General features: G+C 48.6%; 3 protein-coding genes across 3 annotated transcripts; 2 read left to right on the top strand and 1 right to left on the bottom strand.

The window, feature by feature from the left end:
- Nucleotides 1-984: 984 nt before the first annotated feature.
- Nucleotides 985-3,297, top strand: RhiXN_10211 (uncharacterized protein; the record flags this gene model as incomplete). Its single annotated transcript, XM_043330027.1, has 12 exons — nucleotides 985-1,069; nucleotides 1,127-1,174; nucleotides 1,241-1,353; nucleotides 1,411-1,509; nucleotides 1,579-1,689; nucleotides 1,759-2,051; nucleotides 2,112-2,250; nucleotides 2,275-2,415; nucleotides 2,477-2,689; nucleotides 2,756-2,947; nucleotides 3,007-3,057; nucleotides 3,124-3,297. 12 exons carry the CDS (start codon nucleotides 985-987, stop codon nucleotides 3,295-3,297), a joined length of 1,659 nt encoding a protein of 552 aa, XP_043184124.1.
- Nucleotides 3,298-5,865: 2,568 nt separating this feature from the next.
- RhiXN_10210 (uncharacterized protein) lies at nucleotides 5,866-7,244 on the top strand (the record flags this gene model as incomplete). Its single annotated transcript, XM_043330026.1, has 5 exons — nucleotides 5,866-5,905; nucleotides 5,979-6,063; nucleotides 6,130-6,263; nucleotides 6,316-6,569; nucleotides 6,624-7,244. The coding sequence occupies 5 exons, from the start codon at nucleotides 5,866-5,868 to the stop codon at nucleotides 7,242-7,244; spliced, it is 1,134 nt and encodes a 377-aa protein (XP_043184123.1).
- Nucleotides 7,245-9,020: 1,776 nt separating this feature from the next.
- RhiXN_10209 (cytochrome P450 family protein) lies at nucleotides 9,021-14,172 on the bottom strand (the record flags this gene model as incomplete). Its single annotated transcript, XM_043330025.1, has 15 exons — nucleotides 9,021-9,380; nucleotides 9,455-9,793; nucleotides 9,841-9,948; nucleotides 10,013-10,460; nucleotides 11,188-11,390; nucleotides 11,898-12,335; nucleotides 12,545-12,600; nucleotides 12,658-12,769; nucleotides 12,827-12,848; nucleotides 12,901-13,298; nucleotides 13,440-13,488; nucleotides 13,541-13,589; nucleotides 13,642-13,749; nucleotides 13,804-13,841; nucleotides 13,892-14,172. 15 exons carry the CDS (start codon nucleotides 14,170-14,172, stop codon nucleotides 9,021-9,023), a joined length of 3,009 nt encoding a protein of 1,002 aa, XP_043184122.1.
- Nucleotides 14,173-15,800: the final 1,628 nt, after the last annotated feature.

Here is a 15,800-nt window from a genome sequence, read left to right as displayed (position 1 = left end):
CAAACCCAGGTCTGTAACACCGTAACGCCTGCACGTGACCGCCACCTTGTTGCCACCTTGTTGTCCCGTTCCCCTTGCTCTCCTTGCCCTCCAGCCCCCTCTCTCCGGCCCATTGCTTTCATGCAATTCTTTTGCACCTCCACCTTGTCCCTCAGATACCCAAGGATCCCACGCGGTTGTTGTGCTCATTTGCACGACATTGGCCCCAATTTGGCCAAACTCCAACTTGGACCATTGGTTCTTACAATTGGTTGCGCAGAGCCTCTTGGCTCCCCACTCCTTATCTTTGCGTACCTCTTTCATTTTGTCTTGTATTTCACTTCCCTTTTTCTCTCCTGTTTTGCCCTCCGGGCTCACGGCCACTTTCTACTGGCGCCTGCGGCCTCCTTGCATGTACCCACTTATGTATATAAGCAAGCATGGGAAGTCCAATGCCTTCCATTGCTTGCAACACCAGTTCTTACTTGTAGAATACATTTTGCTTATTTCACTTGCTTGCTCTGCTCACTCTCGTCCCAACACTCATCTGCACCGTCCTCTTTGTTTGGCGCCTACTTGCTTAGTCATCCGTTTTGCCTCTGCAAGTCTAACACAGACAACGGCAATTGTACAAAGAATACTCAGAGTTGACTTTCACAAACGCTCAACCAGTCCTATTCCTCTTGCTATCAACTGATCTTGGCTGGAACTCCCTAGATCACCTCTTTGCTTGATGAGGCTTATCATAGTATTTATTGTAGAGTAATATAAATAGTGTTATAATCAATGATAACAGGCTTGATTTCAACGCATATATTTCAAATAGGCAAATATTGAGTTAGCCGCTCCCAAGCCGCTAGTGTAGCGTTTGAGGCACCGCCAGGCTGCTTCTTCAGGGATTCTCCTTTTGCTCAAAAGTCCTTTTCAAGAAACATTCAGACCAACTTGTATACTTGTCTTCAACCTTGCTTTCTTGCCACCCCTTGTAACCTTTTTCATTGAGCTATGGCTAGTAATCTGTCCACTGAAAAGGCTGCTCAGATCAAGAAACTTCATGAGCAGAAAGCCTCTATTGATAAGATGATTTCCAGTACGTTATTACAGCTATTACACATGTGCTACCCCTTTTGAATACCAACTCCTACAGGTATTGCTGGTACACCCAAAGTAGCAGCATCTCCAACAGATCCACTGGGTATGGTAGTTTGAAGTTTGTTGGAGGTACACTTGTCTTTGGCTCACTATCAACCTATCCCATCAGCAAATACTGTAAAAATCCTTGGGTTCCAGAGCTTCCCAAAGCCAGCCAAATTGCATGGACAGAACATGCAGAGACTTTGTGGATTAGACAATTGCATGTGGGGTATTTTTAAGGTACAATTCATCCTCATTGTAAGCTGATGTATGAATATTGGTTCACCTTTGCTGTAGGAAGAGCTTAAGGGTATTGCTTCTTGGCAAGGCATGGACTTGAGATTTAGTATCACCAAGCAGCCAATCTCACAATGTGTCACCAACACTGTTAACAAGGTAAGCGCCATGGCAGATCAGCTAAATCATTTGAGCTTAATAATGTCAATTATGCCTATTTTGGGATAGATGGTTGAAACTCGCCCTGAGATACGCCAGAAGGTATTGGATCCTGATTGGTTCATCAGGCAAACGCTCCAAGGCCTACTGAAAGCCTCGGGCAAAAGTCATTGGAAACAAGTGAATGGCACAAGTTGGTATTCCGCAATTTATCTATATAGACAGCTAATTAATGCATTCCTTTCTTAGCGCGCAAGCAAAAGCCCAAGAAAACAAGCAAGGTTGGCAAAGACAACAACAACAACAACAACAACAACAACACAACAACAACAACAACACAACAACACAACAACAACACACAACAACAACAACAACAACAACAACACAACAACACAACAACAAAACAAAAACAAAGACAAAGATAAAGGCAAGCGCGATGACAGGGAAGACAAGGAAGACAAAAACAAAGACAAAGACAAGGGCAAAAAGGACGAGAAAAGAGAGAGGGAAAAGGAAGAGAAGAACAAGAGGAAGACACAGAGGTAGTTTATTTGAATTATATGTATTTTATTGACCGGACCTCAACTCTTGATTTAGATGAGCAATGTGGACGAAATTCCGAATCAAACCGCACCACAAGCCTCTGCCAGTGCTGCTACTAACAAGGATGCGGGCACCAATCAAGGTGAGGCCGTATCCAGTTCCAACGCATTCAATTCCACTCCAGCGCCTCCTGCCCGTGTTTGACCTCCAATGAAGAAGCAGCTTTTTGCGGAAGAGCTTCACACTGCTAGGGATTGGTCATCCCCAGTGCAGACTCCATTTACTTCTGGCCGATTCGACCTCAAAAATGATGTTGGCAATGGGGACGGGCCTACTCCTATGCCAACTAAAATTCAGCAGATTGTAAGTTGCCACTCACATAAATTAATTGTACCTTTAAACTGACGAGCTGCCGACTAAGCAGCCTACGAAGAAAGCCTTGGTATTGAACTACAACAGCGATTCGGACGAGGCTGAGGATAATGAACGCACTCCCAAGCCACCAAGCTTCATGTCGCAAACTAAAAAGGTTCAAGTTTTCACTAAGGCTAACAACAACCGTAATCAGACTTTGGAACACAAAGCGCCTGGAGGTAAGGTTTCCACAGAGCAACCAGCATGTGACGCTCCTGCCAAGGTATGTTCAACTCCAAACTCATTTAAACCAAATTCCCATTTTGTCTGATAATCTTATTAATTTAAGCCTTCGGCCAAGTCAAACCCCACCCCGCAGGTGACGGATTCCAGAGCAGAGTCTCGCGGTCGACACAAGAATCCCGCTGAAGTTCCCGTTACTCTAGCTACGGATACAAGCCTGGTAGTTAGTAAGCGCAAGGCAAGGGAACACAATGAAATACCCAAAGCGCCAGTTTCAAAGAAGGGAAAGGCGACAACTGTAAGTTTTTGCTTCAATTTTGAACTACGCTCGTCTCATTATCTCTCTCACCCGCGTAGACTATCCAGCAGACCCCAGCTTGCACCTTTCTTGCCAAAAACTTCGAGGCGGTGAGTATATGCATGCATGTGTAGTTATTACGGTGTGTTTTAAATTTGCGTTGCAATATTTCTTAGCCCGTTCCAGCTTCCCCTTTTGCAAAAGCCCGTATGACCCGATCTCAAGCAACTCAACCACCAGCTGCCAGCTCTAGTACACTACCCCCACCCCCAGCAGCACCGAAATCGAAAGCTGAGGTCAGGAAAATTGCCGCGCAAAAGGCTGCCGCCACACGACTTGCGAAAAGCTAGCAAAGCAAGCGGCAGCTGAGGTAATGGTACGTGTAATGTTCTATATCTCCCCTAGCTAGATTCTGACGTGTTATCGGAAACACTTGACATAGGCTGAAAGTAGTGAGTCGAAGGAGAGCACGAAGCGTAAGAAGTAACACTACCGACTCAACGGCCGAATTGGTACGATCGATAAGATTTTCCACTTTTCTCGCTACCTTGCAGTTGTCTTTCCCGAACAATTCTTAGTATTCTGATGTTTCATATTTTTCCGATCCTTTTTATATCGAATTTCAATGTACTCTGCATACTGGCGGTACTTTGACGGCGTATTAGACGCTTTTAATATATTATTTTACTCGAAAACCTGACGCTGCGATAATAAAATCACAGTAGTTAAGCCGATGCTCTGCAGCGTTATATACACGAATTCCGCGCTCTGGGCGCTGTTCTGCAGCCCCCACGGTTAGCAGCGCCAGCCGCTGTAGCCAGCCGCTGAAGCGCTTCAGGACGGTAGATTTCAACGCGCCTGAGGCGCCAAAACGGACAAAATCCGCTGTCACAGCGCTGTAGGCGCGTGCATATGGTACTGCCCGACAGCGTCAGAGGAGCTGTTGATCAGCGTACCATGCGCGTCTCTGGGGCGCTGTCAGGCAGCGCCTATTTTCGCGACAGTGATATTTTGCGACGAAGCCGCGGAGTCGCAAAATGTCCACCATACGAGACCCACGTTTTAGCCTATTGGCGGGTCCTTTGGTGTGTTGTTTAGATACTTTCATGTAACTTTATATCTTTCTTAAGGACGGCCAATGGCTCTACATCTTGGTCCTCCATCCTCCATCCTGTTCTTCACTCGCACTGTGACCCGTTTTGGAGCACTCTCATCTAACTGCCCTTCTAGCTTTACGAGGACAGTGCAGAAAAAGCGTTGTTCGGTATCGCCAGGTTCGGGACGTTTGGGCTTGCGAATATATATTGAAAAGACCGCCGCGACAGGTGAATAATTACCGCAAAGCGATAACTCGGCTTGTACTCTGAAGGACAAGGCTGTGTGAAGCTCAATCGGGAAGGTTCAAGTCGGGGAATCCAATCCGTCAATGGCAGTGTGGAACTTCAAAGGAGCATCGAGCGACCCAAACCACATGGCTGCACATCATCGCCAAGGCCAACTAAGTAATAAGAGTGACACCTGAAAAGACAGAAAATTGGTGGTTAGGTCCTGCATAGCTCCCCCACACCCCTAGTAGAGTTTTTTTAACAAATCCCTTCAGGGACAATATGGGTTGAATACCTATGTAAAAATAGGCAACGAAAGGCACGCGGGTATCTTGGTTCATTCTCGCAGAGTGGGTGGTACAACTATCATGTACATATAACACATACAATACTACTGCCGTGGATTGAGCGCTCCTCCAAATTTGGCAGTCTCCCCGTATTAAATTTTAGAACCTGTGATCCCAATCATCACTATAAGGTCTCGAGGTGTGGGTGCCTTTGACAATCACCCACAGTCCAACTCCGGTGACAGCAATGTTGAGTACAAAATCGATAAGATATGCCCAATTAATATTTATTCAATGCGCATCGTGGGCTTCTTTTGTCAGATTACTGACTGCATTTTATGTGGTTATGTCTAGCTTGTTGGTATTCATATTTGTGCGCCTTGGAGGTTGGTATCAGAATATGGTTGCTCAGTTGGTTGTAGAAAAGTGGCTTCATCTGAGTGAGTACTACATATTAAGAAAACAATCGATGATGTTGAGCTTGAGCTGCTATCGCCCAAATGCCTGAACAGTTGGATGGTGCTTGATGATACTGAATGACATTTTTATGTATGTACTAGAAGCTCCTACCTAGTTACTTTATTCCCTGTCTCCTAGCTTATTTATTTAGCCTAATAATCGACCTCAAAAGAACTAACACCTACCTGGGTTGTGCGATTACCCAGGCAGTGATGAATGTATTGTTCACCATTTTCACACTAGTTGATATTGGCACGAGGTTCAGTTCTACTAAAACCATAACATATTAAACCTAGGCGTAATATAACTTACAGTTTTATGGGAAACTTAATTTTGGCTATATTCAGTATGGTCCCGCCCAAGTGCACCATCAGCCATTGTACTTGGTGTTTGCATGCCATTGGCTGGATTTGCTTCCCTGTGTCTTTTGGCTTTTAACTTATGGCCTCTTTGGATATTTCGACGTCATATGCCTATAGGCAAGCTATGGAAGGTCAACGCAAAGGATACACTACAAGGCACAATCTCCCCTTTAACAAGCCTGTATCCTCTTAGCGTTATTGGCCGCCCTCGTAACGTTCCAATCATCGGTCCTTGTGTAGTGTCTTCTTCAATCCACGCTATGAGATCTATCTTGACCCCTTTGTTCTTCCGCCGGGTCAGGTATGTTATGGCATTTCCATTTCACGCCTGATTGACACCCTTCGAATAGCCCGGCAGAAACACTAATCTACGTATTTTCACGCAATCTATTTGCAGTAATTGCAATAGTTATTACTGTTTTTCGAGCTGTTACGGCATTGCAGAAAGCTCAGAATCAGATCGGAACGCGCATAAAATCTAGAACATGTCATTTGGAGAAATTGCGTCCAATACATATGCTTGTGGTAAGTGATATTCATAAACCCAAAGTGTACTAATATTCGGACGTATCGTTGAAAATATTCTTTATTTATCAAGGAGTACAGTACTGGATATCTCCCACTGCCGCAGATTATTGTCAAGACTCTGAGTATGGGCACACATGGGATGGAGAAGCCTCAGAGTAAGCGCTAGTAGAGTGGCTTGTAATGATTAGGATGCTAACTTTCACCTATTATTGGTAAGGCAGACATTTTGATTGCAAACGCACAGAATCCGAACACCAAGTGTCTCAGAGGATAAACCGAACCTTGGAGAGCTATTTTTGCAGCAATTTAATTGCAATCAATGTAAATGCCGCCGATAGTGCTCTCGATGTCCACGGTAAGCACAGAGATCTTGTGTATTATTTCACATTGGACTAAAAACTAGGTAGCATTCGATATCAAAGTGAGTGGACTGTCTCCCGTAGACTACCGAGGAGAGCTTCCGGTAGATTGCACCCCTCGAATGTGGCTGTCAACCGAAGAAGGAGCGAGTGGGAATCTAACATTTAGGCATCCTCCGCGCTCATATCTTTCACCTTGGGAGCTTTGTCGGGGGTCTCACATCGAAGTGGAAGCGAAATTAGTTACCAGAAAGCTGATTACGTCCTTGATTTGGAGAGATATCATCCTTAGTTCAGACCCGGTGAGTGATCAATTTTTTGTATCGGTACTAAAAAATACTCAAGTGCGTGTTTAGACGTACAAGAATGTACCGCTGTTCCCATTATGTGAGCCGGTGGACTTGCTGGTTAAACAAGTTCAAGTTTACCTGTGCCTTTTCAGCCGAGCTTTCCACACGACCCATCACACCCAACAGCAAGCTCCCTATGACAGTCTCGAAGATGATGCCAACATATGCGATTACATTGAAGACTACCGGTCGGGGTCGGTACTTGACGTAGTCGGCTCCGTCGGCGGTCTCTTTGCATTGCTTCAGACTACCCACGTATTCTTGCTTGGAAGACCATTGCTATGGGGTCTCACAGGTCAGTGTGATTCCCGGCCGTTAAAACGTGTCTCTATTGACAAGAAGGATTCAGGTGCCAAGCTCATCACTCCATTTGGGTTCCTTGGTACACTCGGCTCCAAGGGATTTGAGCAACAATTGAAGGATCAGTACCAAACTAAACCGACGAATGATGACAGGGACACCATTCGCATCGCATCGTTCCTTCGCGACTTTGTGCTTGACTTTGGTCCCGCGATGCCGGAAGCGAGATCAAGATCGTTTTTCAAGGGCTCGCCACGAACACCAAGAAATTGGATGTCTCCGGCTATTGCAACTGACTATATAGACTTGTCTGGGTCTACGATGTGAGTGTTGCGTTGGCAGTAATATATAGTAATACTCGTGGTCGAGTTGGCTTGCTTTGGAGCTCGCTTATACGCTCAAGACGGAGCGCCAGCTCTACTTCCCAGGAATATGCTGATACCAATCAAGGAGAAGGTACTAGGATCGATTAGGACTAGAACTTTATCTCGCGCAAGCAAAGGGAGTCACCATGTCTTTCCCTTTTTCGTTTGGTGAATTGTATGATAAACACTGCACCTCGTTATTTAGAACCCTAGAGCTTGGCTTTAACATACATCATCAAAGGAAGCCAGCCTGTATTTAACTAGTATTGACTGGACTTGAAGCTACGCACTGTACAAGGTCATAATACTGAAAATCAGTGCGTGTGTTTAAGTGAGGATTGAGCTGAAATCAAGGTCAATACATACTGATTTTAGGTATCAATTCTTCCATAGTCTGATTCATGCTGAGGGAGGCATACTAACATTGTAATTTTCAGGCCATATCCTACTGAAAAAAGGAATCTTTTACTGATGTACTGATTTTCAGGATCTTATCACACCACAGTGTATACAATATGTCCTTCCAGGTAATCAACGTAGACTCTACATGCTGCTCGAAAAAAAAGCTACTTGACCTTGAGATAAGGAGATTATGGTAATGGTATATACGACAAACGGATGGATATTACGATCAGGACAAGATGACCCTAGGGTGGGCGGCGGCCATTCATGGTCGTATGTATATGCGCAAGCGGGAATGCAAGAAAGGCAGCAATATTGTATCTAGGCTGTCGTGTGAGCGAAAACGGTAACAAATCCTTGGCGCATAAGAAATGAGTGGCGGCGTGAGCCCGATACCTTTTTTTGTATTCTTGTGTTTTTTTCGGGGGGGGGGGAGGGGTTCCAGATCAAAAGCGGAGGCAAATGTCCAACCATTTGTAACAGTAATATAGTACAGCACGACATCTAGTCAATATCTCAATCAATAGGCCGGAAATAGTGTAATTCATTGGGGCATTTCCTAGATATCATGCTATACTACATTACCTGTACACAACGTTGGACATTTCCCCCGCTTGAGCTGCCCCCGTCCCAAACTAAAGTCTTGCAACCTCTTTTCGGGGTAGCGCATATGGACGTTGACTTTAGTAGCATGTACCACGACAAAGCCTGAAGCATGACCATGACAAACAAGAGACTCGCAGTTCCGCGGTGTACTCCCCCGGATCTAATCAAGGTTTACGTCTCGAGACCATCGGTGATCGACCGAACCATCATTGCACGCACGATCCATTCGAGCGAAAATAGATGTACACCTCGTCCAAATAATAAAGAATCACAAGCTCGTGCGTGTCTGTCTGTTGGGTCGCTACGACCCTATACCACCTTATAGTCACTCATCGCATCGCATCGCATCTCATCTCACTTGATTCCATGCATGCATGTGCAACGCCCGGCCGTTCAACGTTGACGTACGTACGTACGCGACATCCCCTGTGCGTGCCCCCCTTGAGAGGGTCCTATACATGGGAAGGAACAATCGATGCTGTTCGGCTAATTATAGATGTCGTTCTTTAATTATCATACACAACTTCTCACATTCTCAACCAAGGTCACACGAGCATGAAATCCCAAACAGGGGCGGACCAACCACAAGAAAAAAGAGACAAACAAATAAGGAAATAAAAAAACACAACATAAAATCATATTCCAATTCTACAACATCTAAACCGATTCGCATAACCGTATACAGCTTGCATTTCTTGTGTACATCTCTAATCATAGTACAACCGGCGAGTCAATCCTCAGCCCGGGTCTTCATCCACGCCTTGACCCAGGCAGGAACACGCGCATCGACCGCATGCTGCTCTTCCAACCTCGCCAGGACCGCGCGGACAACGACACCTTCGCTCGCCTCGGCGCGTCCAAACCCGCTCAAACACCGCTCGCGATAGGCCGCCTCGTCGATTTCGAGAAGGCGGCAACGGACGTGCCGTGCAAGAGGGTGGGGATGACCAGCAGGGCCGGGAGCTCGTCTTCTTCCGAGGAAGTTGATGTGGCGGACGAGGTCGAGGACAGGAGCGGGGTGCTGGATTTGAGAGAGCTGGTGGTGGCAGGAGGAACGACGTTCGCCGTCAATGAGCCGGACGAGCATGTCCTTGTCGAATGCCGGTGCAGAGTAGAGCACCAAACTTCGCAGAATTTCGTAAACGCGACAAAAGCCTCGCCCACGGCTTCCTTGGCATCATCGCCCGCTGGCCGAGGCATGCCGTCCAACAAGGACAATACAATCTTGGCATCGTTTGCGAGTTGGACACTGGGCGAAATGGATGTAGGCGGTGATGGAGGGCGGGACGTGGGGAGGAGGAAGCGTGCGGGAGGAGGGGTGCTGGGCGGGGTAAGACGACGCGGAAGGGTCGATTTGGGCTTGTTGGTGGGCGAGGAAGACTTGAGCGGTCCAGAAGACTTGGTAGACAGCGGCTTGGTCGAGTTTGGATCGATCTTGCGATGGGCCAGGGCGACCATTGCGCGCCAGACAACGGCAATCTCGCACGCCGCAATAGCACCCGGCTACAGACCCGGAACACTGGCAACCCTGTTCAAGACTTGATGGCAACGGCAACGGGCCCAGCGAGCGGGTTGTCCTTTTTTCCACCGCCAAGCGGGGCCTGTTCGAGGGCATCGACGAGTGCGACTAGTTCGGTTCGGACAGCAGTCAAGACAGGCTGAACCACGCGAGAAATAACGCCCTCCAAGCCTGCTTGATGATCGCAGACCTTCGCCGCCGACCTTGGCACAGTCTCCGGGAAGGGCATCCAGCGACGCGAGCAATTCAGCGACAAGGGTGGCAAGGCCCAACGCATGAGCCTGGGAAGCGCCGAGCTGGACCCAGGGACTGGAAGGGACAAGCACGTTGGTAGGGGGCAAGACAACAAGGGGAGCCAGCAGCGTAGACACGTTGGTCAAGAGCACGTTCAGGGGCCGGTGAAGCGCACGGAGGCTGGCACGCAAAAGGTCATGGCCAGCTTGGGCAGCAGTGTGGATCTCAGACTGGATGAGCTGACCAAGCAGTCTGCCCCGGCCAGATGGAAGAGGGCGGCGTCCGTGGAGGAGCAGACCGTCCGAGTTGTGTAGGGGTGTCGGGGGGGCAATGGCTTTGCCGGCTGCTTCCGAGATGCGGAGGGCGAGTGCGTCGAGGTAGTTGGATCCGGTGGACGATGACGGGTGCGGATGGTGGCTGTGGCAGCTGTTGGGGCGTAGGGATGGGCGCAGGCGAGGGCGAGGCACGTCGGAATGCAGACGGCAAATGCAGTTTGCCAAGTGGGCGTCTAGGCAGTATTTCTTTATCTTTGTTTCCTTCAATGGGATCCGGGCGTAGAGAGGTCAAGAGGTGTGATCGAGCCAGTGGGCACAATAGGCGCCACATGGGGTGGGGATGTCTTGGAGCAAGGGGCGGGAGAGGCGGGGCGGGACGAGGTGCGGAGACCGAACAGGGTAGGAGTCTTGAGGCCGTGCATGATGATAATGAATAAATTTAGGCGAATTCGAAAGCAAGGTCTCTAAGGGGGTCTGTCCGACGAGACAAGAAAGACAAAGAGCGGGGATGGCTGGATACGCAACGCTCGGCAGCTGCACAAAACACGGCGTGTGAGCACCATATATGCCACTCGGACCATGCACCAAGAGCCCAATCGCCCATTGGTGCATTAACCACTCACCAGTCAAGGCCAACAGTCATAGATTGCACTCTACAGCTCGATTTCTTTCTGCTCGACATTCGTCGGCTGGCGTCGTCGTGGTTCGAACCAGGTCTCAAAAAACCCCTGCTTTTTTTCAATCCTCCGCTGATGTTCGGGACCCTGAGTGGGACTGTAGCATTTCAACCGTTCCAAGCACCGATCATGTTATTACGTTATGTCATTCCAATGACTCTCATTTACATGCACCGCCCAGCCCGCACCCACATCCCGCCCTTGGAATACAACGTAACCGCGTTCTTTGGCCACACCTTTTCCACACTCGCTCGCCCGCTCTGGCCCTGCCACTGGGAGGGAGGTATTGACCCCGCAGGCGCAGCGTCCATCGCCAGCTGGAGCGTATCAAACCGCTGCAGCACACGCACCAGCACAAACGACGCTTCGTTGTATGCAAACTGCTGGCCCAGGCACTATATGATAGTAATCAAATAGAACCGGTACCCAGTCGTGGTGGACAATGGTCAAACAGGAACCGTTGACAGAGGTTGTACATGTGTCAGCCCCCCCGCCCCGTCCCCGTCGCGACGTTCATACCCGAGTCCGGATGTCATAGAGACACCACACCCATACACGCCATTGAAAAATAAACAAACGATCCACGTCGACCGGCCGCAATTCAGACCGAACCAACCACGTTCGGACCGCCCAATCCCCCCAATCCAATTTCGCAACGACAGGACCAGGACACAGTGTCCGAGACGCCAGCACGCCAAGAATAATCATTGCACGTCAGAGATAGAAACCCGATAGCGAATTGGGCGCGACAGCCAATTGAGCGCAAAGCGAATAAGCCGCAGGACAGGGGACGTCCAATTGAATCGTGGTGTTTGAGAGAGGGAAAAGATTATGGAATGAACACATCCACCATTGGTCAGTCCTTGATCCCTTCTCAAGCCGGTCGGATAGATAAGACTTACGATCCTCGGTCCAGCATTAAATGGAACAAACCGCATCGGGTCCTTGATAAACATCTCGTTGCGCTCGTCCAGCCATCGCGCAGGGTCGAATTCCCATGCGTCTGCTCCCCACAGGTCTTGTCGCCGCTGCATCACCAGGGGCGAAAACAGCACTTGGACGCCGGATGGGATGTACAATCTTCCGGAAGAAGACGTCGGTATCGTGCATGTCGCGTAGGTTGCGCGTTCGTTGATGGGTACTGGCGGGAACAGGCGGAGGGTTTCGTTCAAGACGGCGCGCACTGCATATACTCGTTGGTCTTTGCCAAGGTGGGGCGCAGAATACAAAAGGAAAGACGCACGGTACTTCATCGCTTTGATTTGGTCATAGGTAGGCGCCGCATCGGGACCTACGTGCTCTAGAATCTCCCCGCGCAACGTTTTCAAGACGTTCGAGTGCTGCGTCAACAAGTACGTCGTAAACGTCAACAGACTCGCCGTCTTTTTTCAATCATGAGCATGACGTCGTTTGCAGATAAGAAAAAGCAGTGTCCAGAACGACGATAAGCCCGCAGAAAACAAAGCAATGCGATAGCCCAAGATCGTAATTCGCGAGTCATCAATCGGCGCATGAGTCAAGAACAAGTTCATCAAACGTAATCACTTACGGTATCCCGGGCCGCCAGGAGTATGTTCACGAGTTCGTCCATGACGAGCATCTTGTCTGTGATCCGACAATAAACAACAGAGGACGATGGTTGCTAAATGCGCAATGACTCACCGTCGGTAGAGCTAACTAAATCATCGATAAACGTGTCCCCGGCCGGCTGACCCTTTTCACCTCCATTTTGGAGATACTCTTTCCTCCGCTCAATCGCACTCTCCAAAAGCGGCTACCCTCGATGAGTCTCCAATTCCCCCTAAAGAAAGGGGCAGGAAATGACACTCACCGCAACCCATTCGTTCACAACCCTGCGACACGCCATCACCCTGTCACCCTTCCATTCCGCGAGCGGCCAGATACGGGCCCATCCGGCCCCGAATGGGAATGATCCCCTGCGCCTCGTCGAATGCGGACACGAACGAACCGTACGAGGTCGGCGCGGCCGTCCCGCGTGCTCCCATCTCGGCTTTATATGCCGTTGGCAGCGGGAGAGAGAGCGTATTCACAGACGTGGACGAAAAGAGGAATTCGCACGCTGCGTCGATCGTTAATCGGGCCTGTATCCAAAAATAAAACAAATAATGAGATAAAGAAAGTGAATCCCCAAATGTCGACTCGCATAGAGATCCTGGATGTCCATTGGCACCCGTATCCGTATGTTCTTCCATTCTAGCGAGGAACTTCTGGGCATACTTGTCAAAAAGATCGAATTCGCTGATCCGTTCTCGGACAAAGAATGGCCGGGTCATGTTTCGGTGCTACGAACATTTAGAAGACCGGTGCAGATTGTGATCGGGCAGAGGTTAAGAATCGGGGAGGCGAAGCGATCATCAATCGGTCAGAGGAACAAAACATATGTAAGTGCCGGAACGCGAAATCGAGGTGAGCTAAAGGCGTACGAATTTCCATAGGTCCCCGTCTCGGTTGAATATCCCATCGCCGAGGAGACTAATCGACGAGTCAGTGGAGTGAGAATGGAACCCGGATTGATAGACTTTACCCTTCGAGCCGGGCTTGTTGTTTTGGTCCTTTGCCGAACGAGTTGAAGCCTGTTGCGAGAATGAATTTGATGACGTCGTGGTCAATTGTGACAATCTGCACAAAGATGGTTATGATTATGTAACAGAGACGGGGGCAGACTTGCCATGTCGTCCCATAAGAGTCTCATATTGAATGTGTTCCCGTATTCCTTGGACAATTCATCCAATACTGAATATATGATGACATCGTGCATGATACGAAGCTACAGGTTGCGAAACTCACCTGAGGCAACATATGATCCATGAAGTGATTTGACTAGCCTAGATATTGTCTTTAGGTCACAGCAAACCCGATTAATTTCTACACTCACTTGAGCATGATATCGATATTTCCCGGCCACTTTCCCTTTACCCGCGGAACCACCCGCGCACCCAGCCGCTTGGCCTCTCGTTCTCTCAGCCTATCACGCACCACATTTCTGAACCCCCAAAATGTAGGAACAGCAAGAACATATAATACACTGAGCAAAAGCTTCGATTCCGGGATTCGAGCGGGACGGGCAAGCCGGAGTGCAGCGGTGAGCGCAAACGCGGGGTAGCCGATGAATCGAGCAAGGCTCGTGAGCCAGACTAGACGGTGACGATGTCCCATGGTCGTTATGCTTGGGCTTTGGAATTCCGATGCACCAATTATAGCCTGTCGATTCGAAGATGTCCAAAGGCTCGGACTCGGACTCCTTGGCGAAAACGGCTTTTGATGGGGAGCGCTCAGGAGTAGCGTAGTCACGCCGCAGACTCTCCCCGGGCTCGCGCAGCCCACTGGTTGATTAGTAAACTTAGGTACTACTATTTTCGGGACAGCTTGTGTCCTATAGAATCTCGTTTGGGATTAGATGTTAACTGACTAATTGTACGGAGGGGCTTGCAAAGCTCGAGGAGCCTGCGGAATGAATCATGCCACTCCTGAGTGCCCCCTAGCAAAAAAAACGTCAACGTTTCCGTTGGGCCGGGCGAGTGAGCAAGCTACGATTGGAGGCTTGGGCCGAGAGTGATTCGTGAGACTGAATCGCTAGGGCCATGTGAATAGAAGGCGATTTAGAGATTGCCCTTTCGCGTCACCCTAGCGGCTATAGCACGTGGAAGGTGTTGCCGAAGGTAGGTTTTGTTCCGCCATTTCCGGTAATTATGTATTGATGATAGGGATAATGATAATCGTTATCTATGCTCTTTTGGCTAGGCTGAATAACGTTATCTTGTTGGGTCTGTAGGGGCAGTTGCCCCACTCCGAATCAGAGTACCAAGACTGCGCGCGCGACAGGAAGGACAACCACGATCGTTGTGGAACTTTGGAGACTTCTATTCGGACAAGTGTATGACTCATACTCCGAGGGCCCGAGTGTCAATGAGCTCGAAAACCTTTCCATGAGCCCGGATAATTCTGGTAATCAGCCGCTAGTATAACTTGTAGGCCCATCATATAGCATTCAAAGCTTTGCACGGCAACTTATCTTGCGCCAATCGAGCCATGTTACATCGACTCGATATCACGATGTTATTCGTCCTATTCAAGATGACACAGACCATAACACCCAACACCAAAACTCCTCCCAGAGACTTTATACTATCCAAATCGCCGCTCAACGATTCTCAAGAATTTTTGCTCAAGTCTTCGTAGAGCCATTGATTGGTGGGTTATTTAGGAATCTTTTTTATGCAGGCAGGCGAGTATTGGCTCAGGACTGGGTTAGAAAGGACTCTCCCGACGCATGTCCGACCATTATTTTAGAAGGTGAATTTCTGCACTGTGTTCGCTACTTTTGGATTCATTAAAGGATTTGATGTTTGCAACTTTCGCTTTCCTGTATATCTATTCGGTTCTCAATATATTCGTTTGTCTCTGTATTCTTCTATTATGCTTTCGCTGCATGTGAGAAATAATGCCTAGTGTAAGGACTCGTCTTTGATCATATCTGCGCCGGTACATTCGCCATAAAATGAGCGCATCAGGCAGCTACCGATAGCATTGGGTTTCCTAATATATCGAGTGATTATTCTACAATTGCGCTAGTCTATCACGTTTAGGTCACAACTAAACGTTCAAGTTATAACTAAGAGATACACATTTTGATAACATCTAGCTTACTTTCACAAATGCGAAGGCAGTGGAAGTATATCGCATTGAGGTGGCTTAGTACGGGGTTTAAAGAATGAAATAGTGCACGCAAGCGCCGGAGCAACCGCACTATGTATGCATGCAAGCCAGTTTGTAGTCTCGCGGGA

The sequence above is a fragment of the Rhizoctonia solani genome, chromosome 11 (genome assembly GCF_016906535.1).
Source record: "Rhizoctonia solani chromosome 11, complete sequence".
NCBI lineage: Eukaryota > Fungi > Basidiomycota > Agaricomycetes > Cantharellales > Ceratobasidiaceae > Rhizoctonia > Rhizoctonia solani.
The sequence above is the reverse complement of the archived record's forward strand: the minus strand, read 5'-3'. Positions and strand labels throughout refer to the sequence as shown.